We start from the raw sequence: 13,883 nt of genomic DNA on the forward strand, positions 1-13,883 counted from the left end.
TGTTTATTGAACAACTGAAATGCCTCATAAACGTTTTGGCTACAGTTAGCCTTATTTATTTGTTTGTTTTCTTGTTTGCTTGTTTGTTTCTATTTTGTTTACTTACTTGTTCAGAGTAATGAATTATTTATTACTTTTCTTGCATTATTTGCTCACCTACAAGAAATCTTAATGTACTGTATGAACTATTAAGCAGAAAAGGTGCCGCAAACGGTCTCTTGAGTGCTGCAGAAGAGCCACTGTTATTGATTTTCTAAGGAAATGCGTGACAATTAAAGTTCTTTACCACTTTGAGGGTTCCTCCAAGAACCTTTACATTTTTTATGTGGTGGTTGTCAAAACTTTACAATGTTCTTCACTCGCGCACGCCACTTACAAAAATGGTTCTACAAAGAATCATTCATTGAAAGGTTCTTTAGGAAATAAAAGTGGTTCTTCTATGGCATCCTGCAAAGAAGCCCTTTAGCCACCTTTATTTTAAGAATGTGTGGTAACTAAGCAGTTTAAAAGTTTGATTCAATTCAAAAATGTACTTTAGCTGAAAAAAGCACAGTAAAATTGTACTTCAGAGGAACAAAAGTGCTATTATTCAGCAATCTAAATCTTACAAACAATTCAAATTTACTTTTTATATTACGTAGTAGACTTGAAAGTATATATTATCAATGTATCTCCAAAATGGTAACTTTTTTATAGACTTTATAGAGTTATAGATTTTTATAGTTAGTGTGAAGATACTTTTTTTTCCCCAAGAAATTTTACAGCTTTACTATCCATTCATTGTGAAATTTTCAGTCATTGTAAAGGACAGCCACCATGTTCAAATGATGAAGAAAACCTAAAATAGACAAAAATGGAGATACATGTTTTTCTTTGGACAGCGATGATATTTTATTTCAAAACATAAAAATTTATGACAGAGATGTCAGTTAAAGTTGCCTTTAAGTTACTCCTGATATTTCAGTCATCTACCCACACCTCATATTTTAATGTTTTTCTCACATTTGTATAGAGCAAATTCAGTGCAACTTCTGCTTGCAGCCACATTAAACTGTTCATCTTAGTTAAATTATGCTGCAGATCTTTTCTCTGCATACAGCATTGTGCACAACTCAAGAGATCACACTTCTTTTATTTAATTTCCATTCAAAACGGTCATTAGATCAGATCACATGTACTATGTATATAATAATCCACTTGGATAAAGTGAAAAGATCTGAAAAAAATCCACAAGTGTTTCTGTCCATCCTGCCATCACAAGAAGACAACTTATTGCTATGGGTCTGCAAGGATGCATAGCTGTCAAGAAGCTACCAACTGAGACAAGGAAATGGACAAAAAAGGAGAACAAATCAAACAAAGAAGCTGCTGCTGTTCTCAGAACAATGGACTGACCGTCCCAGAGTCCAGACCTCAACATCATTGAATGTGGGATTACTTGGATTGTGAGAGGTAGAAAGTGTAGCTTCTAGGACTGAACTTTGATGGTGTGGTCACACTACATACTGATTCATTTGATATAAGATTTAGCTGTTAAGACTTAGTTGTCATTTTCTGTTAACCCCCCTGTTATCTTTGGGTCAGTTTGACTCCATTCAGTGTTTTACTTTTCTGAATAAATGATTGACATTGTTGTTTTTGTTTCATATTTAATGGCTTTTCTGAATATGATGGGGACAACTGGATAAATATGAAATCAACATGATATGTTTTCAATGACATGTACACATTTAGCATGCATTGGTGTTTTTTAGGCTGTTTAAGCTGCATATAACATAATAAGTATCAACATTTTACACACATTTGGTTGTTTTTGATGATATTATGGTCACTATAGCAAGCAGCTTTATAATCTTCAAAAAATCTTCCCTCTGGTTTAAGGCCCTAACATACCTCAACCAAACCTGTAGTTGTGTGAGAACCATTGATAGTTCACATGACATGATTGAGGGAGAAGCATAACTCCCACAAGAACTTTCTATTTCCCAGAGTTTTTAATTGCTGGGGTCAAACTTACCCCAAGGATTAAAGATGTTAGTAAATTTGAGGATGACAAGAGGATTCAATATTTGTTTTGTGTTGTTTTTTTCCTGATGCTGAAAAATGGAAAATTAATGTTTTGCCAATTGAGAATTAAATAAGTGATGAGTGATCTCTAATGGCCTTTCACCCAATGACAGCAGGGATAGACTCCAGCACCCCCCACAACCCTGAGGGAGAAGCGGCTTAGAAGATGTGTGTGTGTGTGTGTGTGTGTGTGTGTGTGTGTGTATGTGTGATCTCTAATGTTTGCATAGTGATTTTGCATAGTACTGTATATGTGAAACATAAGTTCAAATCACCTTTTTAAAAAAGAATTTCATTGGAGTAATAATATTAGTAACCCGTTTATAACCCATTTATAACCAATATATAATATTTGAACCACATTTACAGGATTTTCTGAACAGGTGCTATTATTATAATGTTTTGGAATCTCATTACAGGCTATCTAAATGCAAATTTCAGGCTTGTATTGTGAACTGGACACAAAATGTACCAGTTCGTGAACCTTGCACTATCAATCAGATGCCAAAGTTTAAATACAAACCCTACAGCCAGGCATTCACTTGTCTGTGTGTTTTTGTGCAAGTGCATAATTTACCTCTAGTTTACCCTACATTAGTGCTCACAATGAGACCTGTGTCTCTAAAGACTTTATCATTCAGAGTTACCGGGGCAACTACTTGGCAAAATGTGAAGAAGCTTTGCATACGCTATGCCATCGTTAACAGAGGACACATGCACAGCGGCACCCCTGATTAATGATGACTACACACACCTGACCTTGCAGGACGAGCACATGCATTACAGTTGCCTTTCAGCGGCTTTGTGGACTGTAGATGCAGATCCAGCGGCACGTTCTTTACTTCCTGTTTCACTCTCTTTTATTCTCCTGTTTGCTCTGAGCACTGGACTGTTTGCACACTTATCTCATTATTCTATACCAGTGTTGTTTTTTGAAGGTATACTGTGGCATTAAACACACACACACACACACACATACATATACACAAAAAGAGGTTGTAGATATTCATATTCATTTTCAGTTAGATTAGCTGAATTCAGTAAAAGCTGTTGATATAACAAACATTAACAGTATAATATTTTAAGCAAGTAGAATTATTTAGCGATGTCTTGCTAAAAATAGTTTATTTAAAAAAAAAAGAAATGTAAGTAAAGCTCAGTGATACTGCCCAGAAATATAAATAATACAAATGCTGTGAAAGTTTCACAGTTCTGCTGTTCACTCATCAGCCTGTTCAGTCCATATATGACTGTAAGCCACAAAACAGCTTGTTCCCAGTTCTCTGTGACATCACAATAAACAATGCATTTATTCAGTCTACACTAACTAAGCTCCACTCTATACTAAACTCATACGCAGTGTTTAAATGGTCCATTACCTACATTTTTCTGACATATTACACTTTCCTCTACACTGTTAGAAATAAAGGTACTGTGCAGGTACGTTTTCATTCATCAAGGTATGAACAGTGTAAATGTGCCTTCAAAGGTACAACAGTGGTTTCAAGGTCCAGTTGTGAACCTTAAATAAGTTTTTCCCAGGTGAAAAGTACGTATGTGTACCTTTTCATAACCAATTGTCTTAAAACAGAATAAAATAAAAGCCTGGAGACGAGATGGGTTGGGTGGAGTCAGTACAATTTAGAAAGTATAATTTCAATGGATTATGGTACAATTATGATCCCTGACTAAATGTATCTTTGAGGGTTTCATACCTTTTTGTTTCTAGAGTGTCTAAGGGATAAAGAGAGGTTCAAACATAAATAAAAACCAAATTAAACCATGCAAATGTTATACGTGGACCTTACTCTCTCAGAAAAAAGGGTGTGAAACTGTAACTGGGGCAGTCCCTCTCTTGTCACTGGGGTGGTACCCTCAGGGGCACATCTCAGTACCTTTAGTCAGGGAATATAATTGTTCCATAATTTTTGTTGTGGTATCGACTCCACGCACCCCGTCTTGTCCCCAGGCTTTTAACTTTATTGTTTTGTTTTAAAACATTCGGTTATGAAAAGGTACAAATATTGTCATATGCACAGCAGAAACAGGCAGTTACACTGTATAATGAAATTCTTACTTTGCTGTTCCTCCATTCTCCAAATATAATATTAAAATAATCTTAGAATAAATAAAATATATACATTGAAAAAAATAGAAAGAAAAAAATTGAGAATATAAGAATAACACAAACAATAGTAAAATAATAGTAAAAATTACAGTTTTATGTGCAAAGTTGAAAGAAAATTTGTTGCGTGTGCATATGTGCAAGTATGTAGAGCAGCGGTTCATAAAGTGCATGTTGCAAGTAACAGATGTAATCAGTAGTGTTCTGTGCAAGGAACAGATGTAATCAGTAGTGTTCTGTGCAAGTAACAGATGTAAAGAGTAGTGTTCTGGCAGCAGTAGCACAGTGTGTGTAAGTTGCAGTTGCTGAGTGTAAGGTCGGCCAAAAGTGTGGGAGGGGGGAAGAGTTAATGAGTGAGGTGTTCACAAGCCTGATGGCCTGTGAATAGTAACTGTTGGTCAGTCTTGTAGTCCTGGTCTTCACACTCCTGTATGTGTACTTTTCCACCAGAAAAAAAAAAATTTAAGATAGACAATAAGACCTTAACACCACTGTTGCTACTTGGTACAATTCAATTGGTACAATTTAATTGTCTGTATCTTAATGAATGAAAAATGTACCTGCACAAGACCTTTATTCCTAATAGTGGAGATAAACAGACTGCTACTGCACCTTTAAGACTTATATATGTAAATGACCTCTGCTCTGATGGGCTGCCCCATTGTAGTTTATCCAAAATGCAGTCTGAGCCAAAGCCTTCAGTAGGATGGCAGAGTGAATGGGCAGGGCTAAACTGCTTTAGGCTGACTAGGCGGTTATATGTAAATGAATTGTTTTTTGAGACAACATAACAAACAATTGAAAATAGACTGTTTTTGCAGCTTAGTTTCACTATATGGACTGTGTAACAGTGTGGTGTATGGGCTATTTTAAAACTTACATACTAAATCAAACTCTTTCGTTTAAAAAAGTTTGATTTAGTATGTAAGTTTTAAAACTTACTGCTTTAATGAGGCAGCCAGTCAGATCAGAGCTCATTTACATATATCAGTCTTAACAGCACAGTAGCAAGAATAGTCTGCTTAATTCTAAGGAATGAAGAAAGGTTAGAAAATGGTCATTTCAAAATGAAAATGTTTTAATGTTTTTGGTGCATAATACCACACAGATGGAGTGAGGGAAAAAATAAAAGGCAAGAAAAGTGTATGATTTGGCCTCCTTTTTGTGTGCTGCAATATTTATGAATTAACCTAATTAACCTAAGTTAAAATTCATTTGTAAACATTTTTAAAGTAAACTCATCATGTTACAGCTTGCATTGCAGCATTTACACTGTTGTTTGTTTGCACCAGAACCAAGACATGTTCAATTATTGACCTTCGATGGTTTTCAGAAAGGTTCTTTGCGTTTTGAGGTAATTAAATGATCTTCATGTTGAATGTTTGTGCATACGAAGAAGATTACTAATTTACATAAAGTTTTCAAAACAATGACATACAATTTCCTAAAGAGAATACATTACATACTGGTACATGGTAAATGTCTTAACACCAAGTCTGCAGAGGACACACATACCATCAACTGCAACATTTAAAAGGTAACTGTATTTGACACCCATTGCATCTTTTATGCTGTAGATCATTTTTATTTATGTGTAGTTTATTTTTTGCTATACTTGAAGTCTGTTTTGCACCATAAGAGAGTCCTTGCACATACTGGCAATGTCTAATTATGATAACTATTATCTTTTTACTGCCTTCATGTCTTCATTTGGTGCCCACTTTGAGAGCTACCCGAGGCATGGGCTTGGGCAGTGGCATCACTTGTAGGTGCTCAAACAAGCCATATGGTTTGGAGTGTGATAACTTGAAGCTGTAGCCAACAATGGAATAATTGAGAAGGGGAAGAGGCCTGAGCTTGACTCGGTAAAGCTGCAAAAACTCCCTCTTTCACTCTAATGAAGCTGTTGTCTGGAGATTCTGTGTGGGGTTGGGAGGATGGTGGTGGACGTGATTTGTCATACAATCTGAATCTTTAGGAGGGCCGGAGAAAGACCTCCTCTCCATATGTCTGCTTATTTTGCATCTGAAAGCTACGGGTGGAGATGGGGGTAGAGAAGGGGAAGGAAAGGAGTGAATTGAGGCACTGGACCAGGATCTCTCTTTCTGTTGGTGTTCAGGCAAAACAAACCCACATCAGACAGATTTTAGTCTGAAAGTCAAGAAAATTAGACAGATAATCTTGGTAACTTTATATGTACAGTGTAGGATTACATGTTTTGTGCATTTTGGGTACATTGTGGAGTTTTTAAGTGAATTCTTGAGGTTATAAGTACAAGTAAATACTGCAAATGGCCCTGAGAATAATCAAATTCACATAGACTTGGTTCTGTAATAGTTGGAAAAGTGTGGAAGAGGTGGGTTTTGTTCCAGATTAATAATTGGTCATTGCTAAATTAATAATTAGCATAATTTGCCCACAAGTGAATCACTTAAAAAAGGTTTTGCAGTGCAATACGATGCAATAATAAAGAAAAAAAGAATGAGGAATTGTAGAAAAGGCACATGGACATGATTATGATCAGTGTTGTTGGTAGAGTTGTTTTTATTATTGTTATTGTTATTGTTATTATTATTTTTAAAACAAAAACAACAGCAACAAAACATCACTGGCCTCCTCAACGGATGAAAACACGCATTATCCTTTAAAGAATAACAGCATACACATGCTAGACCAAACCAATCCTTCAGCAAAACAAGAGCCACTTGAAAGAATGCGGCTGGACAATAAGGAGCTCGGAAACAATGGCAGCACTTCTGCATTAGGTGTCGCTAGTAGAGAACTTAGACCACCATGTAATGAAAGAGCACTGGCAAACTATACAAGTGCAATTATGCCAGGACAATAGCTGTAGTGCTTCCCCCGAGTTAGTGGCCATACTACTGCACACTGGAATGGTAATAGTCACCCAGCATAATGCAATGCCTTTCAGAACAGGTGTGAAAGAGAAGAGTGGAGTGGTTACACTCACTGAAGCTGCAGTAGGTGCATGGATGGTCTTGAAGAAATGGCTCTTTTTCATTTTACCTTCATCCTTTTTAAATTTCTGTGGTATTAAAATGTTCTTCACAATGTAAGCAAATGGCTTAAAACACTTATTTTGTAGCAAGTAGATTTATCCTTGTAGAAACACAATATAGTATCGGCATAACACAAATAAACATAAATACACTAAAGGTAACACAGATTTCTTGTTTCCAAAGAGAAGTTATGAGGTGGAAGAACACAGGTTTGGTTCCAGATGTGTCCTCGACGCCTCCAGCTATTGCACAGATTAGGTAAATTCCATCAGCAGCACTCCTGATATCATTTAACGAAGGGTTGTTTACACAAACCAGGCTTTGGAGGATAAGGAAAGATGTGGAAATGGTTTAAAGAACACATATGTAGTACCACTACTTATCATATGAATATCTAAATGATTGACTCTTGAAAAGGTGGTTCTTCAGGGCTTTAGTAAAGGCAATGGTTTTATTTAGAACCAAGAGTGCTATGCAGAATTTTATGCTTAAATGGATCTTTGAATGGTGAAACGGTTCTTCAGATTGATAGAGAATGTGTTGTATACGGTTCTAAAGAGAATCTTTTATAAAAAAAAAAGCTATCTAGCGCCAAAACTGGTTCTTCTCTTGTTACTATGTCAAGCTTTGTAACAACAGCAGAACCATTTTTGGTGCTATATAGAACCACTTTCAAAAAAGTGGTGTGCAGAACCATGCACAACAAGGTCTCCATCAACCTGAAGAACTATTTCAGCACGCAAAGAACCATTTAAGAAGTCATGGCTCTAAACAGAACTCCTGCCTTTACTAAAGAACTCTAAAAGAGCTATCATTTAAAGAATGTAATATTGGTATTTTCTATATCTTTTTTCAGAGTAAACAAAAGTTTACTGCTTTTTAAATATAGCTTTCTTGGGTGCCTAAACTTTTGCACAGTGCTGTATATTCTAAAATATATAAGTACTGTTGGATGATGACTATAACAATTGTGGAGTTGGGGGTAGAAAGAAGCTTTAGATCATTTAAAACTTAGGAAAATTTGAAATATATGCTATAATTGCTCTTGTCAGACTGTTGGTTTAAACTGTGTGCATGATGTAACAGTTGCGATGAACTCTTTATTACACCCATCTACACAGTGTACCATCAGATTAAATATATAAATGATTAAAGACAGCACTGCAGACAAGATGATATCAAAGCAGGTATATTTTGGGGTCCTTCAGCATGAATAAGTTTCACAAACCTGAAATTTCTAAGGATTAGTTTCATTTTTATTTATTTTCTAGACAAATACCCTAAAAGACAAGCACACCTTCTGCTGAGGCTGCAACACAAAACCTAGCAGGGAAATCAGTGGCGAGAGGGTTTGGGTTGGGTTAATTGCGAGGCTGTGTCTGCAGTAAGGGCCGTGAACTTGTGGCTGTGGAGACATCTGCATACATTCTCTCAGCCTGCCTCTTCTGATATCAAGGTTAATGATATGAGCGCCAGCAGCTCCACAAGAATGCACTGCAGAGAGAACGAGGAAGTCCCCAAGGACCTTCATCAGTTAGGACGACTCTTTCTGATGCAAACACCATGCACTGCGCTCTGATATTTGTGGACATCTGCCCAGGCTCATCAGCATGCATGGCCTCGGTTTGGGGGTATCTGACCTGCCCAAGCAACAATGGCCAGGCAGTCTGATCTATGGCACACCGCTGCTTCTGCCTTTATACTGCAGTCAAAGAAGAGCTTTTAAAAACAGGCCTTTAAAGCTACAGAAACTGCTACAGAGCAACTAAGAGGGGCTACAGCAACTAAACACATTTCCTGTTCTTTCTTGGACCCTTTCTTGCATTGCCACATGTAATTTTTCTTTGTCATTGGCTTTCAGCATGTCTTACCACAGAGGAGAGTCTGGGGTGAGGGCGAGAGCAGGCTGCAGAGAGGCCCTGCTTAAACAGAGCTGGGGATACATTTACAACATGAGCTTGCCAAGTTGATGGTTATGGTGACTGGAATTACATGGGCTTAAAATCAGGAATTGCTAAAGCAACATTAAGCTATCCCAGGATTAAGTAAGCAAGACAGTAAGCAGTACACAGGATACAATTTTGTTTCTGGATGAAGAACTGATCTGCAGGTTACAACAATTCCTGATCTGGGCTTTGAAGAGATCCACCTCTTCTTCTTTAGATCTGTACCTTGCTTACTATGAATGTATTAAATTGTCTGTACTCTCCTCTTAGCATTTAAAAAGCAACTGGTGGTATTTTTTAAAGTCATATTAAGTACAACTATGTCTCTCAAATTTTTTACACATCAAGAATCAGCCAAACCATTCATATTATCAAATATAAAATAAAAAAATGAGAACACTAAAGGAAAGATGGTATCCTAAAGCATTTTGGTGGATCAGGCTAAATGATATAAGAGATTTTAATTATGAAACAGTTTACAGAGTAAACGCATTAAAAGAATAAAATGCTTTCTTTTAAGTTGCTAAATAAATGTGCAATTATCTCGCAGCATAAATCAAACATCAAGCTAACAAAATTATTAAAATTTCGAACCAGTTTTATTAACAGTGTTTGTGGATTTAAAGTTGAAACATTTTAGCCTATTTAGCCTATTAGCCTAATTAAAATTTATCTGGAAAATAAACTTTTACTTCTTTATATATATATATACTGACCCCTGGTGGCTATATTAAATTACTAAAGTTCAAACTTTCTATCAATAATAAATCCACAAATCGCATATGTAACACGTAAAATAACTGAATTATTTCCAGAAATCTTATATACAGATAGCACTACAGACACACATTAATATTTTGTTATTAAATAAGAGAATGTGTGCGATTGTAAAGTAAGAGTTGCAGGACTAATGACGCAAATTATTTCAGGTAAGAAAGTAAAACATTTCTACATTGTAAGGAACACGTTTTATTTGAATGTTGAGCTTGTGCATTTTATTTAATGATTTTAAATGATGCGAACGTTATTTTGTGTTAACGGTTAACAACTCTTATTTTGAAAACGCATTTACCCGGATGTAAGTCAGCTTTATTCGGCGCTAACGCTTCTGGCTCAGAAAGCATTTCAGTCACTCAGTCTTTTTGATAATAATATTAATTATACGCGGCTGAAAACCGCACCGCTAGAGATGTTTTATCATGTAAGTTGATCTTTTATACGTTCTGCATGATTAGCTAGGTTAACGTAATTTCAGAGTTAAACTGCTAAGCTAGTGAATGTGGCGGTGTTGCTAGTAGCCAGTTTGATAGGTTAGCTAAGCTAGGATAGCGTTGTGAGGCTTTGATACACAAAGTTGGGTTCGAGGTCTGGTTGTCGAGTGTAATTCAAACATTGGAAATTTTGGAAATTGATATTCCCTTCACCACACTTCTGTAAGGATATACTGATGTTTATAAACATCTAGCTAAGTGCCTAGCTAAACTTAGTGTCTAGCAAATATGAAGTCACCTACCTAGCTGGACAGGAACCTGTTTTAATAGCATGCAGTCAGTTATGTTACATTTTGTAATCGTAATGAAACGTTATAGTCTTCGCAATGATTGGTGTATTAACTTTTAGGTTGTGGGTTTTTAATGTGATTGTTATAATAAAGCTGTGCCATGTGATCTACATAAACATTTGTTTCAGATCTCTCTGGAGCATGAAATTCTTCTCCATCCTCGCTACTTTGGCCCAAACCTTCTGAACACAGTCAAACAGAAGCTGTTCACAGAGGTGGAAGGCACATGCACAGGAAAGTAAGTCCAAGAGCATTGTAACAACTTTAATCACAAACTTTGTCAATAAACGTCCGCATGTCAATGACCTGTGATCTTTTTAATTTCGTTCTAGATATGGCTTTGTCATTGCTGTGACCACTATTGATAATATAGGAGCAGGTGTTATACAGCCTGGCAGGGGTTTTGTGTTGTATCCTGTCAAATACAAGGCCATTGTATTCCGGCCTTTCAAAGGGGAGGTAGTGGATGCAGTTGTCACTCAGGTTAACAAGGTATGAAATCAGCTTGTCTTTCTAATTTGCTCGTTTCATCCTTTGTTTCTCACCAGATATTTTGTGTTTTGAGTTTGTTTGGTTTGTTCTTTCTGTAGGTTCTTAATTGTATGTTTTTGTATGGTTTGCATTTTTGGAAGTGTCTTGCAAAAAGTTTTTCCTAAGACATTTTTTGCTTGGTTTATTACAGGTTGGATTGTTTACAGAAATTGGGCCAATGTCATGTTTTATCTCACGTCATGTAAGTTGATCAATATTATTGTCCCTATCACATGTAAGTTCATATCACTGTCTAAATTAACATGTCCTTTACTTCTATGAATGAAATAGTCATAGCTATGTATACCATGACTGTATACCAGACTCATGACAGATGTAATGGATACTACCATAGCATATGCTGCTTTCAAGTGTTCCTTAGAAGCTGACACACCCCCAACTCTGAAATTCGGGGTCTCATAAAAAATCTTTTCCATTGGTAAATACAACATTGTGGTGGTGCTCATCTCATAAATACAGTATTTCCTTCACAAATTGCTTGTTGAAAACAGGAATAGATAATTGGTGCCATACAAATGACAACAGAACAGTCTAGATCAAAGGTGTCCAATCTTGTCCACAAAGGACCAGTGTGGTTGTAGGTTTTCTTTTCAACAAAGCAGTTATTTGAAGACTGAGCAATTGATTAAACTAACAGAATCAGGTGTTCTTCTGCTCATTTGAAATGAAAACCTGCAGCCATTTGTGGATATGATTGGATACCATTGGTCTAAATGATTGAAAAATGGACCATATTTTACTCAAAGGTTGTGATAAAGTTTTCTACATGGTTCTTGGAAAAAAAACTTTAATTGGTGTACACCTTTTACATTTACATTACAAATGTTGAAAATGTTCTTAACTCACACATTTCACAAACTGTTTCCATTGAAAGGTTCTTTAGAGAACAAAAAGTTGTTGTTCTGTGGAATCACCCCACAAAAACCCTTTTGGGTTCCATTTGGCACCTTTATTTTGAAGCATGTTGAAGGCCAAACACAGTTTCTGTTTGTAAATTTAGTAGAGGATTTTTAAAGGATTTACCATCAGCCACTTTTAAAAGCACCAAATAAGACCTAGTATTCTGTTTTAATAATGTGTCCATTGCACAGCTACGATGAAGTTCAATTTTCAGCTCAACATGGAAATTTCAGCTATTCTGTTGCTACATGCCAGACATGAATTAACCCTAGCCTTAGCCTAAATTGCAGTGCAAATGATGACTCTCCATTTACAAAATTGCTTTTATTTTGCTTTAGGCTTAATCTGGGCCTGGAAAATTGACTCTGCAAATCATATCTTTCAGTCTGCTGGTGGTTTTGAACATTTTATTTTTGTTCCTTCTTTGTCTAGTCTATACCCTCAGAAATGGAATTTGACCCAAACTCCAATCCTCCTTGCTACAAGACAGTGGATGAGGTGAAATGATCTAGTGAACATTCATACTTTTAGAGGTTTTACTAGCAATCAATGATTTTGTTACTTTTGTATATTTGATTTACATATTTATTTCACACCATTTCCTCTACAGGACATTGTTATCCAACAGGACGATGAAATTCGATTGAAGATTGTGGGTACTCGGGTGGACAAGAATGATATTGTAAGTGTGATTAAAAATGGGATTAATAATCTAATATTTTGGTGCATTCCATGACTACATTATTATTGATTAAAATGTTTTGCTTTCATATAGCAGTCTTTTTTCTAATTTGTATGTATTTATATATGTTTCTAGTTTGCTATTGGATCTCTCATGGATGACTACCTGGGTAAGTATTTTTGACAGCGTGTTGTAATGTTACTACTTAAATCCAGTTATGCAGTGGAAGAAAAAATATCTTGGTCTTCTGTTTATTTACTAAATAGCTTTGCATCATAAGCTTCCTGAGAGTGCATTTGCTGGTGAATATTCAGATTTTTTCCCCCAAAAGGGCACTTTTAATTGACATTTTTCTTTTTTTCTTTTCAGGTCTTGTTAGCTGAGAACCAAAGGACTTAAATTTGTGGTCATCTTTAGACATTTTTGTACATAGTATTTTCCCTCTATTACATGTACCAGTGTAATTAAAATATATGTCCCCTACGACTTTTTGTTGTATTTTTCTGTGCAGACAGATTTATTATAATTTTCATTGTGTTGTAACTTCAAGTGAATTGTGGACTAAATATAAGCAAAGTCTTTGGATGGCCTGCTTACGAGAGTAGCAGGTCCATGCATTCAGCTGGTAAGCTATTTATAACTGATCAATATGAAGATGAGTGAAATTTGATCAGAAGTTAAGAACTGTTGTCAATCTATTTGACTGTCATTTGGCCTATTTAGGAAAGCTTACTCATTGAGTTATTAAAGGGAAATTCCACATGAGCTTGCTGTGTAATTCTGTCACGGAGGTATAAACAAAGTCGTTTGGAGAGGTTTGATGTGAAATGGTTCATTGTAGTTAAATTTCAGAAATCTTTAGTTGTAATGGGAACCAGAGGTCATGTCTGCAAATATAACAATTTTATTTACTACCCAGAGGGACGGGTGCACCTAAACTGTACCTCAGAACTGTCATAAAACAATGTTTTAGGTATCCAGTAACACTGATAACCATTCCACGCAATAACTTTCTGTGAATTAGCTTTTA

General features: G+C 36.0%; 1 protein-coding gene across 1 annotated transcript; it reads left to right on the top strand.

Moving 5' to 3' along the window:
* The first annotated feature begins 10,235 nt into the window (after positions 1–10,235).
* Positions 10,236–13,613, top strand: polr2g (RNA polymerase II subunit G). Its single transcript, XM_017689471.2, has 8 exons — positions 10,236–10,359; positions 10,848–10,957; positions 11,052–11,211; positions 11,402–11,452; positions 12,604–12,669; positions 12,782–12,853; positions 12,989–13,022; positions 13,223–13,613. The coding sequence occupies exons 1-8, from the start codon at positions 10,348–10,350 to the stop codon at positions 13,234–13,236; spliced, it is 519 nt and encodes a 172-aa protein (XP_017544960.1). The 5' UTR covers positions 10,236–10,347; the 3' UTR covers positions 13,237–13,613.
* The last annotated feature ends 270 nt before the right edge of the window (positions 13,614–13,883 follow it).

This window comes from Pygocentrus nattereri, chromosome 8, assembly GCF_015220715.1.
Source record: "Pygocentrus nattereri isolate fPygNat1 chromosome 8, fPygNat1.pri, whole genome shotgun sequence".
Classification (NCBI taxonomy): domain Eukaryota; kingdom Metazoa; phylum Chordata; class Actinopteri; order Characiformes; family Serrasalmidae; genus Pygocentrus; species Pygocentrus nattereri.

Excerpts from the sequence above, each read along its gene's own strand:
- polr2g (XM_017689471.2), top strand. Across the intron at positions 11,453-12,603 it reads CATGTTTTATCTCACGTCAT|TCTATACCCTCAGAAATGGA; the intron begins GTAAGTTGATCA and ends TTCTTTGTCTAG. Across the intron at positions 12,854-12,988 it reads GGGTGGACAAGAATGATATT|TTTGCTATTGGATCTCTCAT; the intron begins GTAAGTGTGATT and ends ATATGTTTCTAG.